The 24,918-nt window shown below is 47.4% G+C and overlaps 1 protein-coding gene across 3 annotated transcripts in view; it reads left to right on the forward strand.

Moving 5' to 3' along the window:
• LOC119978842 (tyrosine-protein phosphatase non-receptor type 22-like) overlaps positions 1-24,918 on the forward strand; it is a 108,672-nt gene that overhangs the window by 44,839 nt on the left and 38,915 nt on the right. For all 3 annotated transcript variants that reach the window (XM_038820728.1, XM_038820729.1, XM_038820730.1), the window contains one exon: positions 7,706-7,798. In XM_038820728.1, coding sequence (XP_038676656.1) covers positions 7,706-7,798 — 93 coding nt within the window. The remainder of the gene's footprint in view (positions 1-7,705; positions 7,799-24,918) is intronic.

A 24,918-nucleotide genomic window follows, 5' to 3' on the forward strand; every position in this document is an offset into this window, starting at 1 on the left:
CCGACTGTGGATTATAACAAGTCTAACAATTAGACCCAAACCTTTAGTCAAATTAGGAAATATCTTTACAAAGGAACTCTCTTTCACAAATGCCAATTGATGCCAGATCAATTATAAATTTTAAATCTGAGATTGCTCGATTTTTGTTATGCAAAGCTATTCAGAAACATGGGGCAAAGACACATATCTGGAGTTAAGTCACAGATCAGTGATTATCTCATTGAATCGCACACAGGCTCAAGGGGCTAAATGGTCTGCTCCTGTTCCTATATTCTATGTTGTCAAAGTCTGCTTTCAAAATTGTTCAACAGATGGAGCGATGAAAAATATGCTTCCTTCTGCTATTCCCCCAATACAGCGCGCTTCTGATTTCAATTATGGTGGTTTTGTGAATTGGGAAGGAAGTTCTTGATGGGAAGATAAAATAAATTAGTAAGGTCAATAGTTCTATTTTCATGGGGCTTTTTCACTTGCTGTGTGGAAACTGGCAACCTCACCTCCTGGTGTAATCCCTTTGGCTTCATTAGCAAGTAGATGGGATGGTGTTGCACTGCTCACTGAGTGGGTCAAACCTCTCCAAGTGGAATAAGATAAGAAATGAAGCCCTTTCGAAGAGTAGCCACTTTTGCAGGGCAGAGAACATGACATCCCATTTGCGCACAAGAAGGTCTCACAAACAACAATGAGATAACACTTCAAACTCTCTGATTTTGGTGTTCTCGAACAGAATTTGCTGGCAGCACTCTGCAGCCTGACAGCATTTGTGGAGAGCTAATGGACTAGGTTTTACGGCATGTTTGACGACACCGGAGTTCATAAGGCTACGCATGTCCTGCCTGCTGCCTTACCGCCCACCCCCAACCAGGGGAGATGGGGGGGAGGTGTTGGACAGTCCACTCACCCTTGGGGCCCATCAAAACTCTTGAGTGGCCAATAATGGCCAGTTAACTGTCTCATCCACTCTCCAGCCTTCACCACTACCCCCCCCCCCTCCCCCCACCCCTCCACTGCTATTTTAAATATGGCAGCGGGAGGCCCAGTCAAGCAGGTAGCCAGGCCACTTTTACTTTTCTGGGTGTGCTGGTGTCAGGCAAGGAGGTGGAATAATCTTCATTGAGGAGTCCCCTGTGCCCAATGCAGGCACTCCTCCACTAACTCACCCCTTTCCCCCGATGTCTCTCAAGCCATGATACCACAGACTTACTTCACCCTGACTTCCATAACAACCTTTTCTTTGGGTTCTAGCTGAATTCCCAGCAGACCACTGCTCAACTGGAACTGCTGGAATGACAGAGCTTCTGTCCAAGCAGATTGGCTGGCAGCTCTCTGGGGCAGGACTTCCTCTGCAAATGGGGTGCAAGTATTCTCCTGAGTCAATTAATACTGGTTTGAGTGTAAAGTGACTGCAAGGCAACGACTGCAGGCTTTTTCATGGACACGCTCCCTGCCGACCTTTCAGACAGGGTGGGGCTTGGTTGCAGGTAACATGGCATCCAGTCAAATTCAGTCCAATGTTTCAAGTCAGGACCTTTTATCAGGATGATCTGCTGAAAGTTCATGACCTGAATGTTAATCTGTTTCTCTTGCTCAGATGCCACCAGACCTGCTGAGTCTTTCCAATTGTTTTCCCCACAGAATGTAAGTGTCGCTGGATAGGACAACATTTATTGCCCCTCCCTAATTGCCCTTGAGAAAGTGTTGGTGAACTCCTCTTGAGCCACTGCAGTCCTTGTGGTGTATGAACATCCACAATACTTTCGAGAGGGAGTCTCAGGAGTTTAAACCAGCAATATTGAACGAACGGCAATATAGTTCCAAGCTACAGTGCTGTGTGTCTTTGAGGGTATCTTGCAGGTGGTGGTGTTCTCGTGCACTGCTGCTCTCTTCCTTCAGGGTGGTAGGAATCACAGGTTTGGAAGGTACTAGAAAAGGAGCCTTGATGAGTTGCTGCAGTGCACCTTGTAGATGGTACACACGGCTGCCAGTGTGTATCAATGGTGGAGGAAGTGAATATTTGAGGTAGTGGTAGATGGTGCAAACAAAGTGGGCTTCTTTTTGCAGTATGATGTACAGCTTTTTGAATGTTGTTGCTGTACCCATCTAGCAAGTGAAAATGAAATGAAAATCGCTTATTGTCACGAGTAGGCTTCAATGAAGTTACTGTGAAAAGCCCCTAGTCGCCACATTCCGGCGCCTGTCCGGGGAGGCTGGTACGGGAAGTGGAGAATACTCCATCACACTCCTGACTTGAGACTTGTAGATGGTGGACAGGCTTTGGGGAGTCAGGAGGTGAGTTATTCCCCACAGAATTGCTAACCTCTGACTTGCTCTGGTAGCCACAGTATTTACATGGTCCAGTTCAGTTTCTGGTCAATTACTCCCAGGATGTTGATAGTAGGGATTCGGCAATAAAATTGCCACAGAATGTCAAGAGGCAATGGTTAATTCTTTCTTATTGGAGATGGTCATTGTCTGACATTTATGTGATATGGGAGTTACTTGCTGCTCATTCGCCCAAGCCTATTTTGTTGTCCATGTCTTGCTGCACAAAGGCACAGACTGCTTCAGTTTTGAGGATGCCCAGCGTCTGCAATATTTTGCTTTTGGATTATTGTTTTTGGTGATGCTTGTTGAGGGACTCTGAACCACAGAATCACAGAATTGTTATGGTGCAGAAGGAAGCCATTTGGCCCATCATGTTTGCACTGGCTATTCAAATGAGCAGCATGGCTTAGTGCCATTTCCTTGCTTTGTTCCCACACCCCTGCATTTGTTTCTATTCAAGCAATAATCTAATGCCCGCTTGAATGCCTTGATTGAAACTGCCTCCAGCACATTCCAGGCAGTGCATTCCTGACCCAACCACTTGTTGTATGAAAAGGTTTTTTACCTCACGTCACATTTGCTTCTTTTGCAAATCACTTTAAATCTGTGACCTTTCAATCCTTATATGAGTGGGAACAGTTTTTCCCTATCCACTCTATTCAGCCCCTCCATGAATTTGAACATCTCTACCAAATCTCCTCTTAGACTTCTTCTCTCCAAAGAGGACATCCCAACCTCTCCAACCTATCCTCATTACTGAAGTTTCTCATCCTGCCTCTCTACTTTGAACAGAAGCCCACGATATTTAAGGCAAATGGAGCTAAAATTCTTGTTAACTATCCTTGTGTTTATCCAATGGTATAGACGTTATTTGTGACTAATCAGCAAAGACTGCAAATTGACCTTATACCGTACAAAACAACAAGTACACAGATTGCATATGGGCTGCAGAGTCAGTTATGATCAAATTAAAATTAAAATAATAGTATTGAACAAGAAATGGAAAGGATTTTCATTATATATCATGATCTCAGGATGTCCCAATACCATCAATGAGGTACTTCTTCTGAAAAGAAATGCACTCACTCTTGCATTGGAAGGAAACACAAAAGCCAATTTGCACACAGCAAGCTCCCACAAGCATTAATTTAATAAAATGTGGTTGACTCTTAACTGCCCACTCAAGGGCAACAAATGCTGACGCAGCCTGCGATGTCCACGTCCCATAAGCGAATAAAAAAAAGAAGAACTGCTACAGATTTGGCGCAAAGCAATGATTCCAGTAAGCTGTGCACATGCATGGCTATGCGGTAGAGTGGAAGATACAACACATGCCTTTTTTTTGTCAAATGCACAACTGTGGCCACAACATATTTTTTGAAGGGACCGCATATGTAAAAAATAGCCACGGAAAACAACAAACTTTTACAGAGAACATTGCTGCAAAGTATTTTTGACCTTTGTGCCAATATTAAATTGGCAGTGTAAAGTTAGGTACACAGAACATCTAGCTTTGGAGCAAAGTGCAAAGAAACTGAAGATTGGAAAGGGGAGGTCATTGCCTGCTGCTTGCAGTAAACACTGAGTATCATAGAGTCTCTACAGTGCAGACGGAGGCCATTTGGCCTATCAAGTCTGCACTGACTCTCTGAAAGAGCACCCCCCAGGCCCTCTCCCACACCCTATCCCCATAACCCTACCTCCTATACATCATTGAGGGCCATTGAGGGACAATTTTATCATGGCCAATCCACCTAACCTGCACTTTGGGAGGAAACCGGAGCACCCGGAAGAAACCCACGCAGACACAGGGAGAAAGTGAAAATGCCACACAGTCAACCAAGGCCGGAACATAACCCGGGTCCTGGCACCGTGAGGCAGCACTGAAAATGAAATGAAATGAAAATCACTTATTGTCACGAGTAGGCTTCAATGAAGTTACTGTGAAAAGCCCCTAGTCGCCACATTCCGGCACCTGTCCAGGGAGGCTGGTACGGGAATCGAACTGTGCTGCTGGCCTGCTTGGTCTGCTTTAAAAGCCAGCGATTTAGCCCAGTGAGTTAAACCAGCCCACTGCTAATCGCTTGCTACCATGCCATCCTGTTAATAGTAGACTGTTAGCACAGAACTAAAAGGCGTGCACCGTGTATTCAAAATTAACAAGCATAAACAAATAACAAGAGAAAAATTGAAAAAATAAATTTTGGGCTTGAACTTTTGACTTGATGGTTTCAACTAGGCAGAAGAAAGTTTACTTGAATTAGGCTGTGACCTGATGCAAATGAGATGTGACAGGTTAAAGTCCCAGTGGTCTGCTTTTTTAATAGCATTGAAGTGAAACCACCCTCAGTAATGTCAGAGACTCACAGGTAGGATTTTTTTGAAATGAGATAAGCCTCGGGCAACATTTGCCAACTAACATTAATTTCAGACATTTCATAGGGACTTATCCATTTAAACTTCCATTCCACAAATCATACATTTTTCTTCAGTGGCGTCCAAAACATTTCAAGCACCTCTTTCACTTTTAGATTTTTGACAGATGAACTGGACATTCTGTGAAGTGAGGATTTGTGTCATAGAATCTCGACAGTGAAAGAGGCCCATTCCTCCCCCTGCATGAAAAGGAACATGTTTCACCTCCCAGGAGTTTTGGCTTTGGAATAGGAGAAGGCCAGTCAGCCCCTCAAGTCTGCCACTATTCAAGTAACTGATGGTTAATCTGTCTGTCATCTCCATTTACCCACTTTTTCCCCAAATGCCTGAATAACTTTATTGGCAAAAGTCTATAAAACTCCTTAATCGAAGATCCAATTTGTTCCTGCAGTGTAACCCGATGCAGAAAAACTTGAGCCTAGAATCCGGGTCTAGAGAATCAAGGGATATGAGAATAGGTCGGCAAAGTAGGGTTGAGATAAGAAATCAGCCAAGATAGTATTGAATAGGGGAACAGGCTCTAGGGGCTTTATGTCCTACTCCAGCTCTTCATGTTCTTATGAAATGGGAGTAGGCCATTCAGCCCCTCTTTCACCCCTCATCCGATTTAGTCATGTACTGTGCAGTTTGAGGTTCAAAACATGGGGCAGTCCAGCCCTTGAAGTCCAGGTAGCTTTTATTTGTCTTTGTTCATTCACGGGATGTGGGTATTGCTGGCTAGCATGTGGCCAGCATTATTGCCCATCCCTAACTCACTCCTATATTGGGTTGACATTTTCCACTTGCTGCTTTGACCTGTTGTTGATTCTCGAGGTTTGGGGAAAGGACCGTTTCTGGAAGGCTCATTGTTGATCCTAATCAAACCCAAATATCTGTTATTATCAGCAACTGGAATTAATGGGGGCAGGGGATGAAAGCTAATGTTGAGGCCTCCAAGACTCCACAGTGCCCATGAAGATATTAAACTTGGACAATTGAATGAGGAAGTTTAATAATCCAGGTGTCCAGTGAGGAGCTTCGCCCACTGGGAATGCAAGTTGCAACATGTACTGCGCTCAGTCCCAATTCCTTAGTTCCTGTCCGATTTCCAGTGCTCTACCAATGGACAGCCTGGGCCCCAAACCTGGATTCCCTACATAAACCTGGTCCTTCCCCCCCCCCCCACCCTCCCCCCCCCCCCCCCCCCACAACACACACACACACACCTTTAATCTATCTCTTTGTCCAAGCTTTTGACTAACTGTCCTATCTCCCCATGTGGCTTGGTGTGAAATTTATTCTGATTAACCTACTGTGAAGCTCCTTGGGGAGGTTTTGCTCTGTTAAATGTGCTAAATAAATGCAATTTGTTGCAGTTTATAAGTTTTGACGAATTTTGTCAGCACCGTGTGCATCTCTCCAGATTGCATCTGCAAGACTGAGATTGGTGAATTCACCGCGGTGTGTGGGATTAAGGATATTCATTTATTTGCATGATCAATCATGATGTTGAAAATGCTTATTTAATTAGCACTTTTCTAAAATTAGTAACTGGATTAGCTCCTCTGTGAACAAGAGCACGGTGCGGTTTTGTGACTCGCACAGTAAGGTTCTAAGAGGTGTTGAGCCTGGCCCAGCAACTTCCTATTTTAACTCAAATAGAATTAAACTGCGTTATTTCCTGCAGACCCAGGGACCCAGGTTCAATTCCACCCTTGGGTGAATGTCTGTGTGCAGTCTGCACTTTCTCCCCGTGTCCGCGTGGGTTCGCTCCAGTTTCCTCTCACAGTCCAAAGATGTGCAGGTTAGGTGGATTGGCCATGATAAATTGCCCCTTTGTGTCCAAAAAGGTTAGGTGGGGTTAGGGGGATAGGGTGGGGAGTCGGCTTAGGTAGGGTGCTTTTTCAGTGGGTCGGTGCAGACTCGATGGGCCGAATGGCCTCCTTCTGCACTGTAGGGATTTTATGGATAAGCGATGATAGCAAAGTGCAGGTTGCTGAAGAGAATCTAGGGGAAATTTCAGCACCAATGCACAAAACATTCTCTGCGGTAATAGGAATGAGTTGAGGTCGCACCGCCTCACAACTGCGGTTGTAGCCTTTAACTACATAAACTGGATGAATAAAGCACCTTGAGCTTAGTAACACATCACGAGGTGTTTGACAGGAGTGATTATCAAACAATATTTGACATCAAGCCACAGTGGTTTAGCTCACTGAGCTAAACCGCTGGCTTTTAAAGCAGACCAAGCAGGCCAGCAGCACGGTTTGACTCCCGTACCAGCCTCCCCGGACAGGCGCCGGAATGTGGCGACTAGGGGCTTTTCACAGTAACTTCATTGAAGCCTACTCGTGACAATAAGCGATTTTCATTTTCATTTCACAAGGAGAAATCAGAACAGGAGTTCAAAAGCTTGGCCACTGAGTGTTTTGAAGCGTGTTTTTAAGGAGGAAGTGGGGGGGGGGGGGGAATTCTGGAGCTCTGTCACCTTGGCAGCTGATTTCGAGGGGCAGAGACTTAAAGGGTTAAATTAAGAGGACAGTTTACTTAAAATTGGTTTGTTTTCGCTTAAGCTTCGAACGTTGCAGGTGATCTTATCGAGTAAGTTAAAATGTTAAAGGACTATGATAAGTCCTTAAGGGCTGAGAGAAACTATTTTCTCTGGTGGGACAGTCCAGAACAAGTGAGAAGATTTTAGTGTTTATTTTCCATGGATCATCACTGCCTAATCTTACATTGTTGGCTGCTGCACAGGTGGGTGCGTGTGTGTCAGGGTGGGTGTGTGTGTGCATGTTTGTCAGGGTGTGCATGTGTGTCAGGGCGTGTATGTCAGATGTGGGTGCATGTGCATGTGGTTTAGTATCAATATCAATCAATGACTTAATGGCCTTTTCTTACTGTTTAGATTATAACTTGACCAAAAACGCACAGTTAGTGACAATCTGTTTTTTTCTCTCTGTTGCAGGAACAGTACGGGCTGGTTTACAGTGCAATCAGTCATCTCTTTGAGAAGCAACTAGAATTCCTAAATACCAACACATCCTTCTGTGATGAGGAGGTGAGCTATTCTCTGCCTTAGTTTTGTGCATTGTTGCTGAAATTTCCACGTGAGTCTCTTCAGCAACCTGCACTTTGCTATCATTGCTTATCCATAAAATCCCTACAGTGCAGAAGGAGGCTATTCAGCTCATCGAGTCTGCACCGACCCACAGAAAGAGCACTCTACCTAGGCCGACTCCCCACCCTATCCCCCTAACCCCACCTAATCTTCACCTCTGGTCACTAAAGGGCAATTTATCATGGCCAATCAACCTAACCTGCACATCTTTGGACTGTGGGAGGAAACCAGAGCACCCGGAGCGAACCCACGCGGACACGGGGAGAACGTGCAGACTGCACACAGACATTCACCCAAGGGTGGAATTGAACCTGGGTCCCTGGTGCTGTGAGGCAGCAGTACTAACTGTGCAACCGTGCCACCCCCCCTTGACCTATATCCAGTCTCAGAACCATTCATGATTTGACAAGTTCTGTTAGAGCCCACCCATTCATTACTGACACTGTTTAAATGAACAGAACCCCAATTCTAACGCCCATAATCAGTACAGTCCCCATCACGTATCACACCAACATATAATACAGGCAAGGCACTAAATTGGTCAAAAAGCGATGACCATTACCCATTTGCATCAGCTTCAATTTCAAAGTTGCCATTCACAGTCTTTAAGAGCTCTGCCTACTTCAGGCAGTTGTGTTACTTGTTATAATAATAACAGAAAATGCTGCAAAAACTCATTATCTATGGAGAGAGAAACAGAGTTAACGTTTTGAGTCCATTTTCTTCCGAGTAATCTTTTAATTCAGATTTCCAAATCCGCATTATTTTGCCTTTATTTCAGTATTACGTCCTAGTTTGCAACTGTGTTAATGTGCACTAAATACCAAGCAAACATAAGTAAATAACACAACCAGTGCCTAATCCTAAACTCTAAACTCTAAATCCTAAACCTTTTTTAAACTCTAAATTCTAAAGACTAAACTCACGTGAAACTCTAAACCCTAAAGTCTCCCTGAACTCTGGAATCCCTCCTCTAAACCTTTTCACCTCTTTATCTTGCACTTTCCTTTAAGACATTCCTTGAAAATTACCGCTTGATCAAGCTTCTGATCACCTTCCCCAATGTCTCCTCATGTGGCTCTGTGTCTGGTCATCATGCTTGTGAAGTGTTTTGAAGAGTCAGGGCTTACTATGTTAAAGGAGCTATATAAGTGCATGTTGCTGTTGTGTTGCAGTACCTTTTTGGAAATCCAAGTACATTACATCAACTGGTTCCCCTTTATCTATCCTGCTCGTTACCACCTCAAAAAATTCTAATACATTTGTCAGGCATGATTTCCCCTCCATGAAGCCATTCTGACTCTTCTTGATTATATTATGTATTTCTAAATGCTCTGTTATTACATCATTTATAATGCACTCTAACATTTACCCAATGACAAAAGTTAAGCAAAATGGCCTGTAGATACCTGTTTATTGTCTCCCTCCCTTTTTGAATAAGATTGTTACATTCAGCACGATTTCCCCACCACTTTGCGCCCAGCGCCAATCCTGTTGCGCAGGGTGCATAGCGGGAGAGGACCAATACTGTGTCAGGCACAAGCCAAATGCAACGCACCCAACCGCTTGCAGCCCATTAAGACCTCTGGGTTTCCTTACCTGCCTCAGCTACAGTTACACCCTCCTGTCCCTGATGACTTTCCAAACCAGAAGATTCTATCCTAAGGGGTGTGACTGCCTCCTGAAACAAAGCGTCCAGGTAATTCTCTCCCTCCTCGATGTGTAGCAGTGTCTGCAGCTCAGCCTGCAGCTCAATGACTCCGAATCGAAGCTCGTCAAGCTGCAGACACTTACAGCAGATATGCTTGCCCTGGATAACACCATAATCTTTGTGCTCCCACATGCTGCAGGTTTGACACATTACCTGTCCTATCATCATTAACTAATTACTTAATTATATTGTTCAATAATTTATTCTCTCCGAGACGTTAATTGATCTTTTCACAAACTGAACATTTGGAAAACAGACCTTGGCCACTTACCAAGCATTCACCAATACTCACCAATACCGGGCATTCATCATATACTCACCAACACCGAGCATTCACCAATACTCACCAATACCAGCATTCACCAGATACTCACCAACACCGAGCATTCACCAGAAACTCACCAATACCAGTATTCACCAGATACTCACCAACACAGGCATTCACCAGAAACTCACCAACACCGGCATTCGCCAATACTCACCAAAACCGGGCATTCACCAATACTCACCAATACCAGCATTCACCAGATACTCATCCAACACCGGGCATTCACCAGAAACTCACCAATACTGACATTCACCAGATACTCACCAACACAGGCATTCACCAGAAACTCACCAACACCGGCATTCACCAATACTCACCAACACAGGCATTCATCAGATATTCACCAACACCGGGCATTCACCAATACTCACCAACACCGGGCATTCACCAGATACTCACCAACACCAGTATTCACCAGAAACTCACCAACACCGGCATTCACCAACACAGGCATTCATCAGATACTCACCAACACCAGGCATTCACCAATACTCACCAAAACCGGGCATTCACCAGATACTCACCAACACCAGGCATTCACCAGAAACTCACCAACACCAGGCATTCATCAGATACTCACCAACACCCGGCATTCACCAGAAACTCACCAACACCGGCATTCACCAGAAACCCACCAACACCGGGCATTCACCAGAAACTCACCAACACCGGGCATTCACCAGAAACTCACCAACACCAGCATTCACCAGAAACTCACGAACCCCGGCATTCACCAGATACTCACCAACACCGGGCATTCACCAATACTCACCAACACCGGGCATTCACCAATACTCACCAACACAGGCATTCATCAGATACTCACCAACACCGGGCATTCACCAATACTCACCAATACCGGCATTCACCAGATACTCACCAACACTGGGCATTCATCAGATACTCACTACACCGGGCATTCACCAGATACTCACCAACACCGGGCCATTCACCAGATACTCACCAACACGGGGCCATTTCACCAATACTCACCAAAACCGGGCATTCACCGATACTCACCAACACCGGGCATTCATCAGATTACTCACCAACACCAGAATTCACCAGAAACTCACCACCACCGGCATAACCCAGAAACTCACCAACACCGGGCATTCACCAGGTACTCACCAACACCGGGCATTCATCAGATACTCACCAATACCGGGCATTCACCAGTTACTCACCAACACCGGCATTCCCAGAAACTCACCAAAACCGGGCATTCACCAGAAACTCACCAACACCGGGCAAACAGGCATTCATCAGATACTCACCAACACCGGGCATTCACCAATACTCACCAACACAGGCATTCAGCAGAAACTCACCGACACCGGCATTCACCAGAAACTCACCAACACCGGGCATTCACCAATACTCACCAAAACCGGGCATTCACCGGATACTCACCAACACCGGGCATTCATCAGATACTCACCAACAACAGAATTCACCAGAAACTCACCACCACCGGCATACACCAGAAACTCACCAACACCGGGCATTCACCAGAAACTCACCAACACCGGGCATTCACCAATACTCACCAACACAGGCATTCATCAGATACTCACCAACACCGGGCATTCACCAATACTCACCAATACCGGGCATTCACCAGATACTCACCAACACTGGGCATTCATCAGATACTCACCAACACCGGGCATTCACCAGATACTCACCAACACCGGGCATTCACCAGATACTCACCAACACCGGGCATTCACCAATACTCACCAAAACCGGGCATTCACCGGATACTCACCAACACCGGGCATTCATCAGATACTCACCAACACCAGAATTCACCAGAAACTCACCACCACCGGCATACACCAGAAACTCACCAACACCGGGCATTCACCAGAAACTCACCAACACCGGGCATTCATCAGATACTCACCAATACCGGGCATTCACCAGGTACTCACCAACACCGGCATTCCCAGAAACTCACCAAAACCGGGCATTCACCAGAAACTCACCAACACCGGGCATTCAGCAGAAACTCACCAACACCGGGCATTCACCAATACTCACCAACACAGGCATTCAGCAGAAACTCACCGACACCGGCATTCACCAGAAACTCACCAACACCGGGCATTCACCAGAAACTCACCAACACCGGGCATTCACCAATACTCACCAACATAGGCATTCACCAATACTCACCAACACCGGGCATTCACCAATACTCACCAATACTGGGCATTCACCAGATACTCACCAACACCGGCACTAACCAATACTCACCAACACCGGGCATTCACCAATACTCACCAATACTGGGCATTCACCAATACTCACCAACACCGGGCAATCACCAATACTCACCAATACTGGGCATTCACTAGATACTCACCAACACAGGCATTCACCAATTCTCACCAACACCGTGCATTCACCAATACTCACCAATACTGGGCATTCACCAGATACTCACCAACACCGGGCATTCACCAATACTCACCAATACTGGGCATTCACCAGATACTCACCAACACCAGCATTCACCAGACACTCACCAACACCGGGCATTCACCAGAAACTCACCAACACCGGCATTCACCAGATACTCACCAACACCGGGCATTCACCAGATACTCACCAACACTGACATTCACCAGATACTCACCAACACCAGCATTCACCAAAAACTCACCAACACCAGCATTCACCAGAAACTCACCAACACCGGCATTCACCAGATACTCACCAACACCGGGCATTCACCAATACTCACCAAAACCGGATATTCACCAGATACTCACCAACACAGGCATTCATCAGATACTCACCAACACCGGGCATTCATCAGATACTCACCAACACCAGAATTCACCAGAAACTCACCACCACCGGCATTCACCAGGAACTCACCAACACCAGGCATTCACCAGATACTCACCAACACTGGCATTCACCAGGTACTCACCAACACCGGCATTCACCAGATACTCACCAACACCGGCATTCACCAGGTACTCACCAATACTGGGCATTCACCAGATACTCACCAAACACCGGTATTCACCAATACTCACCAACACCGGGCATTCACCAATACTCACCAATACTGGGCATTCACCAATACTCACCAACACCGGCATTCACCAATACTCACCAACACCGGGCATTCACCAATACTCACCAATACTGGGCATTCACTCACCAACACCGGGCATTCACCAATACTCACCAATACTGGGCATTCACCAGATACTCACCAACACCAGCATTCACCAGACACTCACCAACACCGGGCATTCACCAGAAACTCACCAACACCGGCATTCACCAGATACTCACCAACACCGGGCATTCACCAGATACTCACCAACACTGACATTCACCAGATACTCACCAACACCAGCATTCACCAAAAACTCACCAACACCAGCATTCACCAGAAACTCACCAACACCGGCATTCACCAGATACTCACCAACACCGGGCATTCACCAATACTCACCAAAACCGGGTATTCACCAGATACTCACCAACACAGGCATTCATCAGATACTCACCAACACCGGGCATTCATCAGATACTCACCAACACCAGAATTCACCAGAAACTCACCACCACCGGCATTCACCAGAAACTCACCAACACCGGGCATTCACCAGATACTCACCAACACTGGCATTCACCAGGTACTCACCAACACCGGCATTCACCAGATACTCACCAACACCGGCATTCACCAGGTACTCACCAATACTGGGCATTCACCAGATACTCACCAACACCGGGCATTCACCAATACTCACCAACACCGGGCATTCACCAATACTCACCAATACTGGGCATTCACCAATACTCACCAACACCGGCATTCACCAATACTCACCAACACCGGGCATTCACCAATACTCACCAATACTGGGCATTCACCAGATACTCACCAACACCGGGCATTCACCAGATACTCACCAACACTGACATTCACCAGATACTCACCAACACCAGCATTCACCAGAAACTCACCAACACCGGCATTCACCAGATACTCACCAACACCGGGCATTCACCAATACTCACCAACACCGGGCATTTACCAGATACTCACCAACACCGGGCATTCATGCAATACTCACCAACACAGGCATTCATCAGATACTCACCAACACCGGGCATTCACCAATACTCACCAACACCGGGCATTTACCAATACTCACCAACATAGGCATTCATCAGATACTCACCAACACCGGGCATTCATCAATACTCACCAATACCGGGCATTCATCAGATACTCACCAACACCGGGCATTCACCAATACTCACCAAAACCGGGCATTCACCTCCTCCCCTGTGGAACCAATTCTGACAAGGTGCAAAAGTTATGAAAGCAAAGGTGTCCGCCCACCTCTCCTCACTGAACTCCCTCTTCTCACTAAGCCACCACACCCTGTCCAAAGGTACTCTCAAACCCTTCGCCCCTATGTATTTCTAGTCGGAATAGTGCCCTGGTCTCAGATTCCCCCCTCAGTGATTGTATTTTTCAAATCCCACTCTCTGCAGTTCAATCCTGGGAGAAAATGGCTGAGGAGTTTCTTACATACCATGATGTACCATTGGCAAAACAATTAATTTCATGTTTCAGGATTTCAGTACTCTCTTCTTTCTTAATTTCCTTTTCAGCCAGTTCAACCTTCTCCTGGCGAATCTACTCTACCCTTTCCGGGTTGATGCAATGCAGGCCCAGACGGTCTGGCAGCATCAGTGGAGAGAAACACAGGTCAATAATGCCCCTTCATCGGAACCTCAGAGAGGTCCTCAGCTAGAAGCGTATGTTTCTCTCTCCACAGATGCTGCCTGACCTTCTGAACATTTCCGGCACCTGCTGGTTTTATTTTGGATCTCCAACATCCGCAATATTTCGTTTCTGAAATTCCAACAAATAATAGGTTTAAAATACTTTGTGTGCAAAAAGAAAAAGTATAAATTGGTTGAAGTGGTGCCTTGTATTTTGTAACGGAGATGTCTTCAGGGCTGTGGGGAAAGAGCAGGGGAGGAGTGCTAATTGGATAGGCCTTTCATGGGCTAGTACAGACTCGATGGGCTGAAGAGACTTACTTATTTATTTTTTGCTTTGGTTTTATGTCTAATCCTCGTCATGCTGTTTAGGATGGCCAGTTGCTTTCCCCAGTTTGAATTTGTCATTAGATAGGATCACAGCTAGAAATATGTCATGGGGAGTTTTACAGCACAGTTTGAGGCCCTTCCGCCTATTATGTCTGCACCGGCCATCAAGCAGCTAACTATCCTCATCCCATTTTCCAGCCGGTCCATAGCCTTGTATGCTATTGCGTTTCAAGTTCCCGTCCATATGCTTCTTAGATGTGGTGATGTTAACAGCCTTCGTCGAATAAAATAATCTTACAACGCAAACTCTTTGGCCGGAATTATCCTTCTGTTCACATCAGCGGGTGGGATGGGATCGATGGGAAATCCTCTGGCGTGGGGTGGGACCAATGGGAAATCCCAATCTTAACTCTGCCTCCTCTGAGTACCCGCTCTGCTACCAGCAGGAATTAGGCTCTCTACATCCCTGTTAAATCTCCCATTACGCTTCATTGCTTTGAGGCCAACAATCCCATTAGTCCATTCGTGGGGTCTGCAAGGTTCCAACAGACAAGTGCGAGGAAATAATTGAATTTATTAACAGGAGACTCTGTAGAATACTTGGAGAGGATGGGAAAGTGCTGACATTGGGTTTTTGTCCATGACAAGGTCGCATATATACAGCAGTCTGAACGGGGTGGGGGGAGGGAGTTGTAAATAATATGCTTTCTCTCAGCTCCTCCGAGAACAAACAGCACTCGCAGGATGCCAATATGCTTATTTTTGTAGTGCCTTCTATTTGTCAACTTCCTCCTTGAGTGAGCTGCTGCAGAACAGCGCAGAGAGCTGTGGTTTCTGCACTGTGTGAGTCTACAACGATTGGTAGGAAAACACACACTCCGGATGTGGTTAAACAGATGGCATACAAACAAAAAGTTCTGCTGGAGAAACAGCCCTGTACTCAAAAGCGGGACTTTTATAATTTAACGGAAATAAAATGAAGTTTCTCTCCTGTTGAGGTCTGTATGTTCAGCAATTTCAACTGCTGTCTAAGATTCACTACACCACTGTACCCCAGAACCCCTACACTGCTGTACCCCAAACCCCCTACACAGCTGTACCCCAAAACCCCTACACTGCTGTACCCCAAAACCCCTACACAGCTGTACCCCAAAACCCCTACACTTCTGTACCCCAAAACCCCTACACTGCTGTCCCCCAAAACTCCTACACTGCTGTACCCCAAAACCCCTACACTGCTATACCCCAAAACCCCTACACTGCTGTCCCCAAAAAGCCCTACACCGGTGTACCCCAAACCCGCTACACTGCTGTACCCCAAAACCCCTACACTGCTGTACCCCAAAACCCCTACACTGCTGTACCCCTAACCCCCTACACTGCTGTACCCCAAAACCCCTACAATGCTGTACCCCAAAACCCCTACAATGCTGTACCCCAAAACCCCTACACTGCTGTACCCCAACCCCCCTACACTGCTGTACACCAAAACCCCTACAATGCTGTACCCCAGAACCCCTACACTGCTGTCCCCCAAACCCCCTACACTGCTGTCCCCAAAATCCCTACACTGCTGTACCCCAAACCCCATACACTGCTTTCCCCCAAAACCCCTACACAGCTGTACCCCAAAACCCCTACACGGCTGTACCCCAAACCCCCTACACTACTGTACCCCTAACCCCCTACACTGCTGTACCCCAAAACCCCAACACTGCTGCACCCCAAAACCCCTACACTGCTTTCCCCCAAGACCCCTAAACTGCTGTACCCCAAAACCCCTACACTGCTGTACCCCAAAACCCCTACACTGCTGTCCCCCAAACTGCTGTACCCCAAAACCCCTACACTGCTGTGCCGCAAACCCCCTACACTGCTGTACCCCAAAACCCCTACATCGCTGTACCCCAAAACTCCTACACTGCTGTCCTCCAAAACCCAACACTGCTGTACCACAAACCCCCTACACTGCTGTACCCCAAACCCCCTACACTGCTGTACCCCAAAACCCCCTACACTGCTGTACCACAAACCCCCTACACTGCTGTACCCCAAACCCCCTACACTGCTGTACCCCAAACCCCTACACTGCTGTCCCCCAAAACCCCTACACTGCTGTACCCCAAAACCCCTACACTGCTGTACCACAAACCCCCTGCACTGCTATACCCCAAACTCCCTACACTGCTGTCCCCCAAAACCCCTACACTGCTGTCCCCCAAAACCCCTACACTGCTGTCCCCCAAAACCCCTACACTGCTGTACCCCAAAACCCCTACACTGCTGTACCCCAAACCCCCTACACTGCTGTAACCCAAAACCCCAACACCGCTGTTCCCCAAAAGCCCTACACCGGTGTACCCCAAACCCGCTACACTGCTGTACCCCAAACCCCTACCCTGCAGTACACCAAAACCCCTACACTGCTGTACCCCAAACCCTCTACACTGCTGTACCCCAAACTCCCTACACCGCTGTACCCTAAATCATCTACACCACTAATCACCAAAACCCCTACACTGCTGTACCCCAAACCCCCTACACTGCTGTACCCCAAAACCCCAACACCGCTGTACCCTAAATCATCTACACCACTAATCCCCAAAACCCCCACACCGCTGTACCCTAAATCATCTACACCACTGATCCCCAAAACCCCTACACTGCTGTACCCCAAAACCCCTAAACTGCTGTACCCCAAAACCGCTACACTGCTGTCCCCAAAACCTCTACACTGCTGTACCCCAAACCCCCTACACTGCTGTGCCCCAAACCCCCTACACCGCTGTACCCCAAACACCCTACACTGCTGTCCCCCAAAACCCCTACACTGCTATACCCCAAACCCCCTACACTGCTGTACCCCAAAATCCCTACACTGCTGTACCCCAAACCCCTACACTGCTGTACCCCAAACCCCCTACACTGCTGTACCCCAAACCCCCTACACTGCTGTACCCCAAAACCCCTACACTGCTGTACCCCAAAACCCCAAAACCGCTGTACCCTAAGTCATCTACACCACTAATCCCCAAAACCCCTACACTGCTGTACCCCAAAACCCCTACACTGCTGTCCCTCAAAACCCCTACACGGCTGTACACCAAAGCCCCTACACTGCTATACCCCAAAACCCCTACACTGCTGTACCCCAAAACCCCTACACTGCTGTACCGCAAACCCCCTACACTGCTATACCCCAAAACCCCTACACTGCTGTACCCCAAACCCCCTACACTGCTGTACCCTAAATCATCTACACCACTAATCCCCGAAACCCCCACACCGCTGTACCCTAAATCATCTACACCACTGATCCCCAAAACCCCTTCACTGCTGTACCCCAAAACCCCTAAACTGCTGTACCCCAAAACCGCTACACTGCTGTCCCCAAAACCCCTACACTGCTGTACCCCAAACCCCCTACACTGCTGTACCCCAAACCCCCTACAATGCTGTCCCCCAAAACCCCTACACTGCTATACCCCAAAACCCCTACACTGCTGTACCGCAAACCCCCTACACTGCTGTACCCCAAACCCCCTACACTGCTGTACCCCTAACCCCCTACACTGCTGTACCCCAAACCCCCTCAATTGATGTACCCCAAACCCCCTACACTGCTGTACCCCAAAAACCCTACACTGATGTCCCCCAAAACCCCTACACTGCTGTACCCCTACACCGCTGTACCCCAAAACCCTTACACTGCTGTCCCCAAAACCGGTGTACCCCAAAACCCCTACACCGCTGTACCCCAAATCATCTACAGCACTGTACCTCAAAACACCGACACTGCTGTACCCCAAAACTCCTACTCCGCTGTCCCCTAAAACCTCTACACTGCTGTATCCCAAATCATCTACACCACTGTACCCCAAACCCCTACACTGCTGTACCCCAAATCATCTACACCACTGTACCTCAAAACACCTGCACTGCAGTACCCCAAAACCCCTACACCGCTGTACCCCAAATCATCTACACCAATGTGCCCCAAATCATCTACACCACTGTACCTCAAAACCCCTACAGATCTGTACCCCAAACCCCTACACTGCTGTACCCCAAAACCCCTACACTGCTGTACCCCAAATCCCCTACACTGCTGTACTCTAAAACCCCTACACTGCTTTCCCCAAAACCCCTACACTACTGTCCCCCAAAACCCCTACACTGCTGTACCCCAAAAGCCCTACACAGCTATACCCCAAACCCCCTACACTGCTGTACCCCAAAATCCCTACACTGCTGTACCCCAAAACCCCTACACCGGTGTACCCCAAAACCCCTACACTGCTGTACCCCAAAACCCCAAAACCGCTGTACCCTAAATCATCTACACCACTAATCCCCAAAACCCCTACACTGCTGTACCCCAAAACCCCTACACTGCTGTCCCTCAAAACCCCTACACTGCTGTACCCCAAAGCCCCTACACTGCTATACCCCAAAACCCCTACACTGCTGTACCCCAAAGCCCCTACACTGCTGTACCCCAAACCCCCTACACTGCTGTACCCCCAAACCCCCTACACTGCTGTACCCCAAACCCCTACACTGCTGTCTCCCAAAACCCCTACACTGCTGTACCCCAAAACCCCTACACTGCTGTCCCCCAAAACCCCTACACTGCTGTACCCCAACACCCCTACACTGCTGTACCCCAAAACCCATACACTGCTGTACCCCAAAACCCCTACACTGCTGTACCCCAAACCCCTACACTGCTGTACCCAAAACCCCTACACTGCTGTACCCCAAAACCCCTACACTGCTGTCCCCAAAACCCCTACACTGCTGTACCCCAAACCCCCTACACTGCTGTACCCCTAACCCCCTACAATGCTGTCCCCCAAAACCCCTACACTGCTATACCCCAAAACCCCTACACTGCTGTACCCCAAACCCCCTACACTGCTGTACCCCAAACCCCCTACACTGCTGTACCCCAAACCCCCTACACTGCTGTACCCCAAAAACCCTACACTGCTGTCCCCCCAAACCCCTACACTGCTGTACCCCAAAATCCCTACACCGCTGTACCCCAAAACCCTTACACTGCTGTACCCCAAAACCCCTACACCGGTGTACCCCTAAACCCCTACACTGCTGTACCCCAAAACCTTACACCGCTGTACCTCAAAACCCTTACACTGCTGTACCCCAAAACCCCTACACTGCATACCCCAAAACCCCTACACTGCTATACCCCAAACCCTTACACTGCTGTATCCCAAAAACCCCTACAACGCTGTACCCCAAACCACCTACGCTGCTGTACCCCAAAACCCTACACTGCTGTACCCCAAACCCCCTACACTGATGTACCCCAAAACCCCTACACTGCTGTACCCCAAACCACCTACGCTGCTGTACCCCAAAACCCCTGCACTGCTGTACCCCAAAACATCTACACCACTGTACCCCAAACCCCCTACACTGCTGTACCCTAAAACCCCTACACTACTGTACCCCAAATCATCTACACCACTGTACCTCAGAAACCCTACTCCGCTGTCCCCCAAAACCCCTACACTGCTGTACCCCAAATCATCTACACCACTGTACCCCTAAACCCCTACACTGCTGTCCCCTAAAACCCCTACACTGCTGTACCCAAAATCATTTACACCACTGTACCCCAAACCCCTACACTGCTGTACCCCAAATCATCTACACCACTGTACCTCAAAACCCCTCCACTGCTGTACCCCAAAACCCTTACACCGCTGTACCCCTAATCCCCTACACTGCTGTACCCCAAAACCCCTACACCACTGTACCCAAAACCCTACACTGCTGTACCCCAAAACTCCTACACCATTGTACCCCAAACCCTACACTGCTGTACCCCAAAACTCCTACATCACTGTACCCCAAAACCCCAACATCACTGTACCCCAAACCCCAACATCACTGTACCCCAAACCCCAACAAAACTGTACCCCAAAACCCCAACATCACTGTACCCCAAACCGCAACATCACTGTACCCCAAAACCCCAACATCACTGAAACCCAAACCCCAACATCACTGTACCCCAAACCCCAACATCACTGTACCCCAAAACCCCAACATCACTGTACCCCAAAACCCCAACGTCACTGTATCCCAAACCTCAACATCACTGTACCGCAAACCCCAACATCACTGTACCCCAAACCCCAACATCACTGTACCCCAAACCCCAACATCACTGTACCCCAAACCCCAACATCACTGTACCCCAAACCCCAATATCACTGTACCCCAAACCCCAACATCACTGTACCCCAAAACCCCAACATCACTGTACCCCAAACCCCAACATCACTGTATCCAAACCCCAACATCACTGTACCCCAAACCCCAACATCACTGTGCCCCAAAACCCCAACATCACTGTACCGCAAACCCCAACATCACTGTACCCCAAACCCCAACATCACTGTACCCTAAACCCCAACATCACTGTACCCCAAACCCCAACATCACTGTACCCCAAACCCCAACATCACTGTACCCCAAACCCCAACATCACTGTACCCCAAACCCCAACATCACTGTACCCCAAACCCCAACATCACTGTACCCCAAACCCCAACATCACTGTACCCCAAACCCCAACATCACTGTACCACAAAGTCCTGACATCACTGTACCCCAAACCCGAACATCACCGTACCCCAAACCCGAACATCACTGTACCCCAAAACCCCTAGATTCTGTTTATTGTCACGTGTACCGAGGTACAGTGACAAGTATTTTTCTGCGAGCAGCTCAACAGATCATTAAGTACATGAAAAGAAAAGGAAATAAAAGAAAATACATAATAGGGCAACACAAGGTACATTATGTAACTACATAACACCAGCATTGTGTGAAACATATAGGGGTGTAGTGTTAATGAGGTCAGTCTATAAGAGGGTCGTTTAGCAGTCTGATAACAGCTGTTTTGAGTCTGTTTGTGCGTGTTCTCAGACTTTTGTATCTCCTGCCCGATGGAAGAAGTTGGAAGAGTGAGTAAGCCAGGTTGAAGGGGTCTTTGATTATGCTGCCCACTTTCCCCAGGCAGCGGGAGGCGTAGATGGAGTCAATGGATGGGAGGCAGGTTTATATGATGGACTGGGCCCCTACACTACTGTACCCCAAAACACCTATACTAGTGTACTCCCAAACCCCAACATCACTGTACCTCAAATCCCCAACACTACTGTACACCAAAGCCCCTACACTACTGTACCCCAAAACCTCAATATCACTGTAGCCCAAACACCTAGCCAACTGTACCTGTAAAGCCCAACACTACTGTACCCCAAAACACCTACACTACTGCACCTCAAAATTCCTACCCTGCTGTACCCCCCAAGACTCCAATATCACTGTACCCCCAAAGCCCATACACTGCTGTACCCCAAAACCTCAACATCACTGTACCCCAAACACCTAGATTCCTGTACTCCCAAACCCCTACACTACTGTACCCCAAAGGCCCTACACTACTGTACCTGAAAACCCCTACACTACTGTACCCCAAACTACTACAGTACTGTACCCCAAACTCAGTCCAAAGATGTGCAGGTTAGGTGGATTTGCCATGATAAATTGCCCTTATAAGTGCCCAAATGGTTAGGTGGGGTTACGGGGATAGGGTGGAGGCTTGGGCTTAAGTAGGGTGCTCTTTCCAAGTGCCGGTGCAGATTTCTATATTCTTTCTATCTATATATCTATCTATCAATCACCCTATCACTCTATCACTTTCTCACTCTATCAATCACTCTATCAATCACTCTCTCACTCTATCAATCACTCTCTCACTCTATCTATCACTCTATCACTCGATCTATCACTCTATCACTCTATCTATCACTCTATCTCTCTATCTGTCTATCAATCACTATCTCTCTATCTATCAGTCACTCTATCTATCTATCTATCAATCTATCTATCTATCACTCATATTCCAGACACAGTTTAATTGCATCAAGTTGGTTTCTTTACCATCAGTGTTCATCCAGTTAGTCCTTCACTTCACCCACAGCCCTGTAGTGAAGCAGCACTAAGCCTGATTCTCTTTCAGGAGGCACCATGCCTCACTGTGCCAGTCACTTCAGTTAGACAGAGTTCTGGGACTCCAGCTGGGCAGTGGGATGGATGGACCAGAATGAAGCTCACATCTGCCTCCACATGAGTCAACCAGATAAAGCCACTGAGCCCTGACCACAGCTACCCTTCTTCCTGCAAAAGCGAACAAGATCTATTCCTATTAATCTCCATTTTGTATCTATTATTATTTCCTTCTCTCTCCTTATTTCGCTTTCCTTCATTCTTTCTGCCTTTTTTTCCCCCTCTCTCTCTCTCTTACTCTCTGCCTTTTTCTCTCCTTTCTCAGCTTCTCTTTTCTCCTTCCTCGACCTCCTCCTGCTTCTATCTCATTTTTGTTTCTTTCTCTCATTCTTTTTCTCTTCCATTTTACTTCCTTTCCCCATCCCATTCCTTTTCTTTCCCTTTCACTCTCTCTGTTGCTTCTTTCCTTCCGTTTTGCTTTTCCATCACAGCAAGCTCTGTCTGGCAGCTGGACTTGCTGATGGACCAAGAATGAAAGACACTTCTTTGTGCATGTCACTGAATACAACGTTAGAATTTGTTGGCCCTTCTCAAGGGCAATTATGGATGGGCAACAATTGCTGGACATGTCGGGAGCCCCCATATCCCTGAAAGAATTTAAGAAACGTTGGTTCCTCTCGGACCGTGAACATCTACCACAAAGTCCTTGAATTTGAATTTATAGGGATTTCCACAAATCAAAATAGAATTTGGGGTGCTGGAAGTCTCGGGAACACTTCGCTCCGCAGGTTCTGCATATCAAGATACCAAGGGAGGATAATGAAGTGGTCAAAGTGGGCCTGAGAGTCACCAGGAGTGTTAGGATTTGTACAACAGAATGTGAAAGTAGTCAGCAAACTAAAACCGTGACCTTGTCTGTTTTCGGGAAACTCACAGACCTGCCGTGTGTGTCTAACACGAGCAACGTCAGCCCTTCATTCCTGACTAGTAGTAGGTGAGGCAGATGAAATCGAAATTCAGTTTTACTCATGTGCAACACCCAGGTTCTGCACACACAATCCTCAGGTTTGACCTGTTTTCTCTTTAAATAAGTAAAGTTAATGCTGAATTGAGTGGGTCGGTTTTAGAGCAGCTTCTTACTGAGGCTGCTGAGTGATGTGGTTTCAGTCAGGAAGTCACATTGAGACTAAAACTGCAAATGGCTTACAGGAAAGTACTGACCCAATGCAACTCAATTCAGGTTATAGATGGTTGTGGGTGCATGAAGGTCAGAATGTATGTCTGACGCTCAGACCGTGTGTGTGTGTGCGATTCTGTGTGTGTTTGTGTGTGTGCATGTCGGTGTGATATGTGGTTGTGTGTGTGTGTGATTGTGAGTGCGTATTGAGTATGTGGGTCTGTGAGTGTAATAGTGTGTGAATGATTGTGAGTGTGTGATTGAGTGTGTGTGTGTGTTTATATGGTTGTGTGTGTATTCATCTGAAAGTGTGTTGAGCGTGTGTGTGTATGTGAGTGTGTGTGCAAATGTTTGTTGAGCTTGTGATTGGGTGTGTTGAGCGTGTGTGTGTTTATGGGAGTGCATGTGTGAGTGTGTGTTGTGTGTTGAATGTGTGTGTGATTATGCATGATTTTGTGTGTTTGTGTGTGTGATTGTGCATGATTTTGTGTGTGCTTGGTGAGTGTGTGCGTGATTGCATGTGTGTGCATGTATGTTGAGTCTGAGTGTGTGTGTGTGTGTGATTGTGTGTGATTGCACGTGTTTATGTGAATATGTGTGCTGAGTGTGTGTTGAGTGTATATGTATGTGATTGTGCACGATTGTGTGTGTGCATGATTTTGTGTGTGTGATTGTGCATGATTTTGTGAGAGTGT

This window comes from Scyliorhinus canicula, chromosome 15, assembly GCF_902713615.1.
Source record: "Scyliorhinus canicula chromosome 15, sScyCan1.1, whole genome shotgun sequence".
Taxonomy (NCBI): domain Eukaryota; kingdom Metazoa; phylum Chordata; class Chondrichthyes; order Carcharhiniformes; family Scyliorhinidae; genus Scyliorhinus; species Scyliorhinus canicula.